The following is a 13584-nucleotide window of genomic DNA, read 5'->3' as shown; positions in this document are numbered from 1 at the left end:
CCTCTTTCTCACCCAATTCACACCCTCACCTTCCCTCCATACTCCCTTCCCTCATCCCTCATTCCCTCTGCTTTTCCTCCCCTCTCCTCCCCCTCTCCAGCTGATGCCCAGGGAGTGTATCAACTCTCTGTTTGACAACTTTACGTGGACAAAGATTTCGGGATCTCCTCATCCAGTCGGTCTGGGCCGCTCCAGCGCCTGGCTGCACCCTGACGTCAGTGTCTTCCTCATCCTGCTGCTCTTCTTCCTTATGAAGGTCTGTGGTGGCTGCTGGGAAATGTGTGTGTGTGTGTGTGTGTTTGCTGGATTGGATAAGTGTTTTTTTGTGCAGGTCAAGTGTGTGTCATTGTTTCTGTATGTGTTTTTGTGCAAGTGTGTGTTTGTGTGAGAGTGTTTAGATTACGCATGACTGTGTATGTCTATATGTTCGGAGTGTGCAAGTGTGAGACCGAGTGTAACTGTGTGTGTGTGTGTGTGCTGGCTCCACCTGACGTCAGCATTTTCGTCATCATCCTCCTCTTCATTAGGGACATTTGTTGCAGGTCACTCATGTAGGGTGTTGGTAACGAGGACATCTGTGTGTGTGTGTGTGTGTGTGTGTTTGTCTTCCTCCTTTTCTTCCTGTACAAGGTCAACAGTGGTGGCAAGCTGCCAGCAGTTCTAGCATTCTTATGTTTTCTTGGTAGCAGCTGCACGCACACACATGCACACACACACACCCTAGAGAGTTACAATTCTTGCTATCTCCTTGTTATTAGCATTGACATGTACACAAATCTGGTTTAGATGCTGGGTTGACTGTGAATCAGCAGGAAGTTGATGAAACTATCTGTAAAGGCTGTAAAAAAATATCCCACCGCGTGCACACAGGTGGACAAATGATCCCTAACACACTATGAACAACCCAAATAAAGTTTGATAACTAAATCAGATTAACAAGGCAGCTACACAGACCAAGATGAATGCTAATAAGTAGTATGTATCATCTTAGTTGTACATATATGTGAATCTTCAAAGCGGCATCAGGCAACTAATAGAGGTTCAAAGAGGACAAGCAAGCATGATGGTGCTTGTAGCATCAGTTACAAAAACTGCCAAGGTCTAGTCTAGACTAGTCAACAGTCTAGAAAATCAGACACTTAGCTCCTACAAAGACAACTAGTTGCTGCAAGTTATAGCTCATTGACAAGGACTGAAACATAAAACTGGCTCACAAATGATATAAAGATGCATAGCCTTACAGCTGCCTGGTGGGTTTGTACACAGCCAGCTGTCTAGTGGGAGTCATAAGGTCTTATGCAGGCACTGCATGGTCATGTAATGTCCAAGGCCATTTTTTAAGACCTCTCCGAAGTGCAGTATCTGCTCCCGCCCTATAAAATGAATGAGTGCTTCCAATAACTTCCAGACAATGTCAGAGTAGAGGACTTCATCCAAAAGGAACTTGATGACAGTCAGACCGGATTGGAATGAGTATAATTACACCTGATCTAAAATCTGAACAGACCCAAATAGAGAGAGAGCTCTAACACTGGCAGCAGCATGATTCACCATCGATTAATAAGTAGCCGTGTTCAAAAATAAGTAGCAATGCGTATTTACCTGGTCTTCGCCTGCCTCAAAAAATATTTTTCTCGTGATGATTATACTAATTAAAAAATCTAACCTTGACACAGCAATAATTTTAGACCTTTGTTGCCTAAGTACTGGAGAAAGTGGTTTATTCTCAGCTTATATCCTTTATAAATGACCACTCTTCACTCTTTAAAAGTTTCAGTCTGGTTTTCGAATTCATCATAGTACAAAAACTGCCCTTTTGAATTTTAAATGACATTAAGATGAATTCTGATGCTGGCTGTTACTGTTTTGGTGCTGCTAGACTGCGTTTGATACAGTTAATCTTAGCATATTAATTGATCGACTAGAAAACTGGGGAGGTGTTACTGGGACTCTAAAATGGTTTAAGTCTTACCTGAGTGACAGAACTTTCTCTGTCTCAATTGGGAATGTCTCCTCTAGCTATGCAAATATCACCTGCGGCATTCCACAGGGGTCTAATCTTGGCCCTTTACTGTTTTGTATCTACATACATCTACATGTAACTCCAATATTTCTTTCCATTTTTATGCTGACGATACACATATCTGTTTGTCCATAAATCCATCAGACCTCGCCTCTGTTACCTCACTGACAAACTGTCTTATTGCCATAAGGTCCTGGATGTATAATAACTTCCTAATGCTGAACAATGATAAACTGAAATGATGGTGTTTGGACCCAAAGCACACAGGGATTGTATAAGTCAGACATTAGATTCCGAGGGTTTGCAGTGCAAACGGCCAGAAATCTGGCCGTAACCTTTGATTCAGATCTAAACTTCTATAAGCATTTCAGCAATATCACCAAATTAGCTATTGATTATATCAGATTAGATCAATTCTTTCATTCAGCGGTGCACAAACTAGCCATCTGGATTACTGTGAATCATTATTTGCCGGACTGCCCCAGAAATCAATCAACCGCCTCCAACTTACCGCAGCCAGGATTCTTACAAGAACTCGAAAATATACAAGCTCATTTCCCCTGTTCTCGCCTCATTGCACTGGGTACCTTTTTATTACTTGTTTTTAAATCACTGAGCGGCCTTGCCCCATCTTAGATTATTGACCTTCTCACCCCTTACATCTCCGCTCGTGCTCTCACATCTGCAGACCAGCTGGTCCCCAGGGCAAGGCTTGAGACAGAGGGTGGAATAACCTTCCACTGGGAATCTGACAAGCTACCTCAGTGTCCTCTTTTTAAAACTCTTTTTTTTTTTTTTTTTCTTGGCTGCATTGAACTTATTTTAGTTTGTAATTGCACTGTGTATTTTCTGTTTTTATGTCTATGAAGCACTTTGTAAACTTGTTTTTGAAAAGTGATTATATGAATACACTTTATTATTATTATTATTATTTTATCCCACTGCAAACAATTCTATATAGCAGGACAAGGAAGACTGAGTTTGTGCCAAAACCAATGCGCTTCCTTTTCCTAATTCGATGTGTGCTAAGTTGTACTTACATACTTTAGTACTTGATGCTGTACAAAACTTTTCTAAAATGATTCCATGAGGCAAGAGTGAACAACTACTCCAGTGCTGTTTCTGCTAGTAAAGCAGTTAGGTTGTCATCCAGTTTTATAATACTGACCCACTGGGAAATAACGGTATAACCACCAAACTAAAGCCTTTAGTTTGACTTGAATTGTAATCGAGACACAAACAAAAATCAAACCTGTTTTGAAGCCAAAGGGTATCTCTCCTCGTGTTTAGCCTCATAATATATATTTGTCCACCCCCAGTATTGTTCTTCGTTTAGAAATGATGTGACCAGAGCTTCCGAGTGTTTCATGTATGAAAAACACAGAGAGACAAAGTCTGGTCTCGAAATACTCTTGAGTCCTGACCCGCCTACACTCTGTTGGCTGCTGCAGAAAACAGCACCAAGCTGTTGCTGCCTCCTGTTCTGCGGCTCCTCAAGAGCTCAAGAAGAGAACCGTTAAAAACTGGGAAAGCAGATCACTTTCTCAGTAAATACAAAACCAAACCTTTCAGTCTACATGGAAGTCACATGACACAAAGTTCTGTTCATTCCAGTATTTGCTTTGCAGTCTTTCTCAATATCTGATCAAGCGTTGTCAGGTTGTGTGTTTCTGCCCAGTTAAACCACAAAGAAGTCAACTGGGGAAGAACTGACCTCCTTCATCAATGCTTCTCTAACTCATCCAGGTTGTTTCCTGGGATACCAACCGGAGACAAACCAGTCTAAGCTTACATATTCCCAGCACCAGAAACTGTCAATTAACCCTAACAGAGGAATTGAAATTTAATAGAAAAACACCTTTTAGAATGGACATGTCTAAGATTTCAAAATGGCCCTCCATAATTTTTCCTAGATCCGCTCTTTACAGTTCAGTGTTACTAGATTTCCAAAATAACAAAAAAAAAAAAGCGAGTTGTCATAATTTCTCCTTTGGACTTCTCAAAATCCATTTGCCTTTTTAGAGTTAACCTCAGTCTGTTTTCTGCATGCAATATAAATAATCTTATCAGCAGTATATTAAAGCCTGTCACTCAGCGTCATACACTGCATTGGTTTAGTCATGGTGTTTCTCAGTTGAGCAGAGAAGGGTCCCTGTAGTGAAATCTTAATTCAACCAAAACTGAGAGCAGCTGGCTGGTAAAACTCCTCTCACAACACACACACACACTGCTTTTTTTCTGCTATTCTGTCGCCTTCTGCTGCTGTCAGCCTTTCTCTAATACATACTCAAACACTCTCTTGGGTACTTTTGCAGTACAGTTCAAATCTAGGACCAGTTTGGCCAAAAATATTTGTAATATTAACTCTTTTACCGAACCCGGGTGTAGATTAAAAAACCCTAACCAAAACCACACAAACAAGGGAGACCAGTTCTAGTGGAACTGTGGTATGGTCTATGTGCAGTCAGAATGAAGGCCACTGTGATCCGTTCTCCAACTGGAAGAAAATGTGTGTGCACATTTCATGATAACATCACAAGTGACAACCTTGATGAAAAATGGGAGCGATAAAATGCCTTATTGGTTTATCAGCAGAGAATAACTAACAATATTTTATTTTCATTTTGACATGTTGCTCAAATGGCAAAGCTTCGACATTGTTTTTTAGCAGTGGTGGTAAACATCTGCACTGTGATGAGAAAAGCTTTATGAAAACATACAACAAGTCGAAACAATTCGAAAAATCTCTACCTTATGTAAATGAGGGCGAAATTTGCCATGAAACTTGAAAAAACGATTGAAGAAAAAGGGTGTAGTGGTGGAACAGGAAGTTTAGTCTTTACTGGCTGTGGTTAAATGTCTGAGGAAGAGAAGAATATTATTCTGGACAGGGTTTGTTTTCTTCTGGGATTTCTATGTAGATCGTGCCTCGCCTCCAAGGTCATAGATGCAAACAAGAATGAAGTGCTGCTTGACACAAGATCATGTGAATTGTTGGAGAAGGTTGTAGGTTGCTTATTTAAACAATGTTTGCTAATGAGCAAGCTTCTCGTTAGCTTGTGAGAATTACTGGACGTGATGTTCTGCGAGTTGTTGTGCAAAAAAACCTACAAGCAGCTTGTTTATTGGATAGTTTTGTCTGTCATAGGGTTACCCTTTTTTTTTGATGAGTCAAGAAAAAGATGAGTCAGAACCCTTACCTTCAGTATTCAGTCTATATTTTTCTCCTATAATTTACCTTTTTTGGTGTTCATGTCAGATTATAACTGTTTTTACTTCTGTCTCTTTATCGCATGTAAACAGACCCTATTTCCTCTCTATTTTCACTCCATCTCCACATTGTTCTCTATCAAACAGTGGAGCTAACTCTGTGTCTCAGTGTTTCTGCTCCCATCTATCTCAGGATTTGTGATGAAAGAGTGCGCTGAATGCCTGTTTTTGTACGTTGTGTGTTTCTGCATTACTGTGTTTGACTGTAAGGATTAAAAGAGAGAAGACAGTGAGCACAGTCCTCTCTGTCATCAGGATGGCAGCCACCCTGTGAGAGACGTGCTAATGAGTTTTTATCTTGTACCACAGTAATTAAGTTCTCAAACGATAATGACAAACGATGTGTAGAATGGTAATCTGGACTGTTAAAATGGTAATGTAGTGTTTCTTGCCAATCCCTTCAAATCAAATTGAGAAAGCCCAGCATGTGGTGCCTGTGAAGGGATCCTGGTGAAACACACTCACTCTCTTTCTCTCTCTCTCTGCGCACACACACACACACCAAAAACCCAGAGCTTGTTTAAAGGTAATCATTATCTCTGATGAGCTCTCTGCAACCAAGAATAAAGTGTATTATTAGGCGAGCTATTTTGAAGTTGCATTCTGATGAATACAGAAATTGTTTGGAGACAAACAGTGTAAGTGACATTCGAAGGGTGAGTTTAGCTTTAATTTAGTCTGCAGAGGAGTTTGCACATTTGATCTTTTCACCCACTCAGTCCTTCACAGTCACACAGCTACACATTCACCTGGGAGCCGCCCAATACAGCACCATCCTCTGCAGCGTCACTGGAGCAGATGTTGATAAAGTGCCTTGCTCAAGGACAGTCAAGGGTGACTGGTTCCTCTCCCCCACCACTCACACACACACACGTTTTCCAGATTCTCCCCTTCTGTAACTCATCAAGCCACTACCAAATAGGAGTATTATTTTTCTCCCACTCAAATGCAAAATCAGAGATGAGAGCTCAAAAGGACGCAAGGACTTTACATCACTCCTTTTGCTATGCAACACAACATCTTGGAAGTGATGTAATTAGTATTAGGTGGGTAACCCGCAGCAACAAAGGAGGTATTATTGAAAATAAAAACCGAAAAGAGAAAAATAGTTGTTGACTTGTTTGCTGTTGAAAAAGAAGATGGGATTGAGACTTTCTCCCTGACTGTGGAGCAGTTTGACTGACTTGTTCAGCTTGTCAAACTGAGAATGGCGACACTGATGAAATGTTACGTTCAGACACAAACGACAGCCACATTGACATGACATGTCCAGACTGCAAGACGCATAGTTTGGTCACATACCTTTGACCAAATGCCTGCTCATAGGTGTCTCAAACAATGACATGACTCAAACATGGCTTGCTGGCCTATATTTTAATTCTGTCCACAGGTACTTTCTAACATTGATTAGAGGCTGCACCACCATCAAACTAAAGCACACTTTGTTTTTATTTGTTTCCATCAACAGTTCTGAGCTCCCTTGTCTGAATAGCGTCTCACGTTTCTTGTCTTGCAGTTCTGGATGTCTGCAGTGGCCACTACCATGCCCATCCCATCTGGGGCCTTCATGCCTGTCTTCATACTGGGTGAGCAGAAACATCTGTAGCCTTTATATACTGTAGTTGGGGTTGCATGAGGATAGCTACAATGAGGACATGATTAGTGTTATGAATTATTTGTGTTCAATATTGAATATTGCCCGTTATCAGTAGTGTTTTGACTACGTTCAATCATTGCGGTCATACTAAAGTTCTATGATTAGCAACTGAAATTTTGAAATATGTTGTAGAGTTGTGTGATTGGCTTTACCCTTGTTCAGTGAGTTGTATCTAACCAGACTGATTTTATGTTCCAAAAGTTCTTGTTTGATTAACTTTCATATTAGATATCAGTTTATTATTATTCAGATCAACATTTTAGCAATCAATGTTTATTTGCAGTAGTTTGCCGTTCATCTGTTGTTTTTGTAGTGTGAAATGCTTTGGAGCATGACCTTTACCAGTGCTCCACTTTAAAATATTCATCATTACCAGCCTCAACCTCAGATGAAAAAACTCAGCTCTAGATATTGTGGTTTGTGTGTGTGTGTGTGTGTGTGTGTGTGTTTCGCTATGGTTTTAAAATGTGGCCTTCTGTCACGCAGTACAGTTGCACAAAGCATCTACATTTTCCAAACTTTTTAAATGAGACCATTACAAGGGCTTCATGAAAAATGAAAATCATGATAATTGCTGTTAGAGGCATTTCTCCCTGACGGTAGTGACACAGTCATGTTGGAAGGGATTTCTTTCATCAGCCTTTCCACCATCTGCTGTCACTAGAAACACTGATGACTTGAGTTGTGTTTGCTTTGGTGATATACATTGAAAAATGCAGTTCAGAGACCAATAGAGGCTTATTGGTGATATTTTTGTTTGTCTACATTATTCATACAGATGTCTCAGAAGTAATGTGATCATTATTTAATTGTAGTAAAATGCCACCTACGTAAATCTCTCAAGGTACATCTTTTATTTAAAAGTATATTTACTTTTAGCAGTTTGAAAGTTAACTTTTTTACTTTCTTTTGTCTTGTAGGAGCTGCATTCGGCAGGCTGGTAGGGGAGATCATGGCCACCCTGTTTCCTCATGGGATCGTGTTTGATGGCATCCTTTACCGTATCATCCCTGGAGGGTACGCAGTCATTGGTTAGTCTCCCTTTCCTCCTCTTAGCAGTCCCTGTCTCTTTAGTTTTATCACAATTTGTCAGTATATCTACAACTGCAACTTTTGTTCACCTTCATCCAACCTCCAATTATGACTAGTTGTTGACAGGACAAGACTAACATTGAAAACCAGCAATTACCGTAGACCTATATCACGACACGTCCTCTCAAGTACAAATAATCATCAATACTGCATATTCTCAAACCCATATCATCGAAGCCTTACTGTCAAGCTGTCCACCTCCCCTCTGCCTCCTCCCTGTCCTCCTCTTTCTCCTCCTTAACTGTCATCCTCCTGCGCCCTCAGCTTGTCAGCAGTGGTCAAGATGTCTTCTTCCTTCTCTCCTGTCACTTCTCTCATCTTCTTCCTCCTCCAACTTCTCCTCCTCCTCTCCTGTCAACCTCTCTGGCCCTCTAGTTGTCACTTGTTGTCAAGTTGTCCTCCCCACCTAATCTTCCTCATCTCCCTCCCCTCCTTTGTCATCCTCTACCTCCTCCTCCTCTTCCTCCTTTCCATCAGAGCATGTGGCCACTTTGCTCTGACAGTGAAATGTCACTGTGGGTTCCGTCTGCTGTCCTCACCTTAGCCACTGACCTAGAAATGTGACCTTCCTTCAATCCCCTTCCTGTTGCCCTACAAAGCCCATCCCTCCTTTTCTCCTTTGATCCCTCCTTACTTCCTCATGTTACTCCTTCCCTCCCTACTCTGTCCTTTGTTTCATCCTTTTTATCCTCCTCTCTGGTATCCTCCTCTCTCTTCGATATTTGCTTCCTGTCACCCCCTTACATACCTTCTTATTAATCTATTTTTGCTTCCGAACCCTTTCATGGAACTTTTGTTTCCTCCCACTGCCTCTCCCTTTTTCACTCAGCAGTATTCTATTTTCTCCCCGTTCCCTCATCCATTCTCTTCTTCCTCTTCTCACCCCTATTTTTTTCATGTTTGAGTATTTTAATGTGATTCTTCCTCTCCTGTCCCTCCTATCTCTATCCCTCTTTCCTCAACTTCCTGTCTTCCTCTCCTTTGTGTCCCTGCCACCTATTGTATGTATTGTATCTTCTTCATTGCCTCTGTCCTGCTTCTCAACTCCTTTTTCCATCCTCACGTCTTACTTAGTGTCTTTCTCCTCCTCACCCTCTTTCTTCTTTAACCCCCATCCTTCCCTCCTGTTTCCCCCACCCTCTCTCCTTTCCGTACCCATACTTTAACCCCCCGCCCATCCCATCCCATGAATCTGACAGGAGCGGCAGCTTTGACCGGGGCTGTGACTCACACTGTGTCCACGGCAGTTATCTGCTTTGAGCTGACAGGCCAGATCTCCCACATCCTGCCCATGATGGTGGCAGTAATCTTGGCCAACATGGTGGCTCAGGGTCTGCAGCCCTCCTTGTACGACTCCATCATCCAGGTCAAGAAGCTGCCGTACCTGCCGGAGCTTGGCTTTGGACACATGAGGTTTGTGCTGATTTCACACAGCAGATGTTTCCATCTGGGGGAATAAAGAGGTCCTCCTCTGCTGTGGAGCTGCCAAATGGTCACCACTTATTGGATTTTCAGGAGATGGTTCTTTCTTGTATTATTTTTGCATCTTCACAACCTCAGTCTAATGTCCTGCATTAATGCAACAAGCAAACTGTTTTAACACCTGGACAGAGTTGTGACCAATTGTGAACAAATACCCTGATTAAAACTAATGAAACATAATGAAAAAACAGGCAGAAGAGATGTAATTGCCACTGAGATCTAAATGTTTTACTTGGTAGAACTGCTGTTTTGAACCTTGCAACTGTGTGCAGACAAAAAAATGGGATTGAAATTGAAATTATTATGCCCTAAATCAAGAAGTAAGTGAGAGGATTTCCATCTTACAATTTCAGATCAGGGAACTTTCCTGTTATATGGGACCTTCAAGACACAGAGGTGCAGTGTCCGTCTTAAAAGCTGAAACATCAAATTTGTGCTTCCAGTTAATGATGAAGGCTAATTTGCTTGTTTCACAACTTGATTTGCATGTATTTCTTTAATGTGTGTCTTAGAAGTATTAACTAGTTGTTTCAGTCCACCACCGCATCTGTATGTCTCTCCTGCAGCCAGTACAACATCTTTGTAGAAGACATCATGGTGAGAAAGGTGAAGTTTATATCGTCTCAGTCCACTTACAGAGAAGTCAAACTCCTGCTGGACTCCTCCTCACTCAAATCAATCCCACTGGTCGACTCAAAAGGTAAAAGAGTTCATTATGAATTTAATCTTAACAGTTGCCATCAAACAAAATAGAATGAAAAATGAGATAAAACGTTGTACAGTTACTACCATAATCTACACACTAAGCTACACAGAACCAAATCTATTTATTTATGAGAGAAAGTTTAACCTACTTAATGTTTTTGAAGAATATTTTTGTCAAAGTATCAATGAGATCATGAAAGTGAGTATGGTAGTTCAGCCGCTGTTGAAGGCTGTTTGGTTGTCCAATAATCTTTTCTCCTGCCTCCAGATTCTATGATCCTGTTGGGCAGCATTGACAGGTTGGAGCTTCTGGCTCTCTGTGATTGGTGGTTGTCACCAGAGAGAAGGCTCCTGATGCAGGTGAGGACAGAGTCCACACTTTTGTCGGTTGTCTTACTCAAGGATTCTGTGACATGTAGGAAAGTCCTTCCCATTGTTAACCTACTCAAGTATAATTTGGCTCCACAAAATCAATATTTTTGACTTCTTGGTCTTGCTTATTATTCAAGAGTTCAAGAAAAAGGCTCATATTGTTGTGGTTGATTTCTGTATGCAGAGGTTCATATGAACATAATACCCGAAGCGATGCCCATTATAGGTTGTACACAATATTATAAAAACGTAATATGTACACTGCAGATTGCATCCTGTGGGTTATTTGGTTCGATGTTATATGAAGACAAGTATGCATATAAAAGTAATTTTTAATGCAATAATTGGCTTAATTTTTTACCTAAATAGCAAAACAGGTTATGTTTCATTTACATGATGATTATGTCAGCAAATTAGGTCGTGTTTCCATGGAGTGACAGACCATGATGCCAGACAAAATTTTTTTAAATGTGGTTAAAATCCATCTGTCATGAAATTAGGGATTTAACTACCTTTACTAGGATCTTATCCTATCCTTAGACACGATTGGGATGAGGTCAAATTCCATGAAAGGAAACTGCACTCCAAGAAACTCCAAAATGATAAATTATTGATAAAAATTGGTGAAAGTAAATGTTTTCTGCAAGCTGAAATACCTTTTGTAAGATGGAGAGAGTGGATACATGCAGACTGGAATAGCTAAAAGTAGGAATGTTAACACTGACTCCACACAGGAAAGTCAAACAGCAATAAACTGTACTGTGCTTCACCTGAAGAAGACCAAAAGCAGAAACATCAAATACCATCTGTGTAAACAGTTTTAATGGTGTTCAAAATGAGTGAGGTGGTACAACTTAAAATGAAGCATCTGTTAAACACAGTATAATAGTTTGAAATTCACACTCAATTAAATTCTGATATTGTGACCACACCAGTCTGTATTGATCTGTTTACCTGGATTTGGATTCAGGGTCGGAGCCTACAGGAGCAGAACCAGTCTCAGAAACACAGCTGGGAATCCTTCGCCTTCGTAGATGAGGAGGAAGAGGAGGACGGAGAGAAGGTGGGGCTGTGTTTGTTTTTAAGCCATCTGTGTTTTGTTTTTTTCCTTTGCAGTGTCCTGAGCCTTAACAGTCTAAGATGGATAATATCTTCTACTGTAGCTTCATTTTTTTTTTTCTGCTGGCCACCATCATTGTTGTTGCCGGGACTTTGCTGCTCTGTAGCCATCTGCCGCAGTTTTAATGCCACAAGTTACCTTTTATTCACTGAAAGCACCATCATTTGTTTTAACTTCAGTTTAAACAAACTTCATCTTGGAATAAAACACCATTTTACCATTTGTTTTGAAAGGTGCTTTATTAACAAGGTTTACTTAGTTACATCCAGTTGTTGTCTGCAGGGCAGCCCGGTGCAGGAGGAGAGGAACGGCCCTCTGCCCCCCCAGAAGCCTCAGGAGCCTCCCTCAAACCACACTGCTCCTGTTCTTGGTGAGCTGAGAGGACTTCATATTTACATTTTTAGTTGTTTTTTTTCTTTTTTTATCTCAGTGGGGGTGTCATAGTCATACATTATCTCTACACTTTGGGGAGAAGGAATAAATGGAATTACCATAGTCTTCATAAGATGTGATAAAAGCATGGAGGTTAGCAAAGGATAAAGACCTTACTTGCTCCAGTTTGCTGTCTTGTACCATCTACTTGTGAACCCTCAAATTAAGTTTTTGTTGAAGTTATGTGCCACCCTAATGTCCAGTTTAATCTAGAAACAAATCAAACTTTGGAGAGCAATTACAATTTCTGTCTTCCTTAGCTCCATTACACTTGTGGAGTTGTGTGACACGAAGTCAAGGCTGGGCAATGAAAGCCTTATGGGGCTTGTCTTAGTAATATTGATTCCTTCAGACAAGTTTTGCTCACTAAGGTGATGTAATAGGATTTATTCTTTGCTCTGTCTCCCGTAATTCTCCTCAGAAAAATATGTCCGCTGTTATGACTAAGCATTTAGTCAGAGCCCAGATGGTCTTTGAAAATCACCAGGTTCTCATATGTGTTAAGTACATTAGTACCCAGCAACACATCCTGTTGATGCTTATAAAGTATGAAAGGATAAACCATGGGAATTAATCTAATCATAAGGAACAATGTTATGTTATACAATCTGTAGAACCACAGCAGTAGCGTCATTAATGACAATGTAATGAACCATATATATACATTTTTATTTAATTTTTTACTCTTCTGGCAAGCACACAACGACGCTCACGTATGTGCATGTAGGTGATGCGATTCTTGCTGGTCAACACTATTTTTTCTATCTTTTGCAATACACATGTGAAAGGTGGGTAATTCTCTCCTGCCTCTCACAAGTACGTAATTTACATTCTCAGCGCTGATGGGGAAGGGTTTTTTATTATTTTTTTTACATTGCCACCATACCTGCACAATGCGAAGTAGTTTCCATGCGATGTGTTCCATGCATCGTTTGTCTTATTCAAGACCCATTCGCTCATTAAAGTTACATCATAACAATTGGGTAGATGTTGCCTGCGATATTTTAATATTAACAGTGTATCACATAAATAATAATAAAACTTTATTTATAGAGCACTTATCAAAACAAAGTACAAAGTGCTTCACAACAAGATAAATAAAATACCACAGTGAATGACGAAATATAAAGAAATAAAATACATAAAATACACAAAAGCAATAAAATAAACAGTAAAATAAACAACCAGTTCAGGTAAAATCAGGATCTGCTTTCAGATAAAAATGTGTTTGACATGACAATATGAAAACAATGTGACAATGTACAAGGAGCAGCTCGTAGTGATGAACCAACAGAGAATTATCAGCTGAATCTGCTGCGCCCCTCGGCTTTACGGAGCTTTATAGTGAGTTTCAGCTTATTTTTTAGCTCCCCGGCCCACAACTTCCCTTTTTTGTATCACTCTCCCTGCTCCATCGCCAGAGCCAAATAT

At 40.4% G+C, this 13584-nt stretch overlaps 1 protein-coding gene across 1 annotated transcript in view; it reads left to right on the top strand.

Annotated features, from left to right (window-relative positions):
* Positions 1–13584, top strand: part of LOC122864491 (chloride channel protein 1-like) — a 37881-nt gene that overhangs the window by 13557 nt on the left and 10740 nt on the right. The window contains exons 11-18 of the mRNA XM_044171975.1: positions 101–256; positions 6810–6879; positions 7871–7981; positions 9242–9455; positions 10091–10224; positions 10498–10589; positions 11572–11664; positions 12004–12091. Of these exons, the coding sequence (XP_044027910.1) occupies positions 101–256; positions 6810–6879; positions 7871–7981; positions 9242–9455; positions 10091–10224; positions 10498–10589; positions 11572–11664; positions 12004–12091 (958 nt within the window). The remainder of the gene's footprint in view (positions 1–100; positions 257–6809; positions 6880–7870; positions 7982–9241; positions 9456–10090; positions 10225–10497; positions 10590–11571; positions 11665–12003; positions 12092–13584) is intronic.

Source organism: Siniperca chuatsi, linkage group LG17, assembly GCF_020085105.1.
Source record: "Siniperca chuatsi isolate FFG_IHB_CAS linkage group LG17, ASM2008510v1, whole genome shotgun sequence".
Classification (NCBI taxonomy): domain Eukaryota; kingdom Metazoa; phylum Chordata; class Actinopteri; order Centrarchiformes; family Sinipercidae; genus Siniperca; species Siniperca chuatsi.
This window is presented reverse-complemented; position numbering and strand designations above follow the sequence as displayed.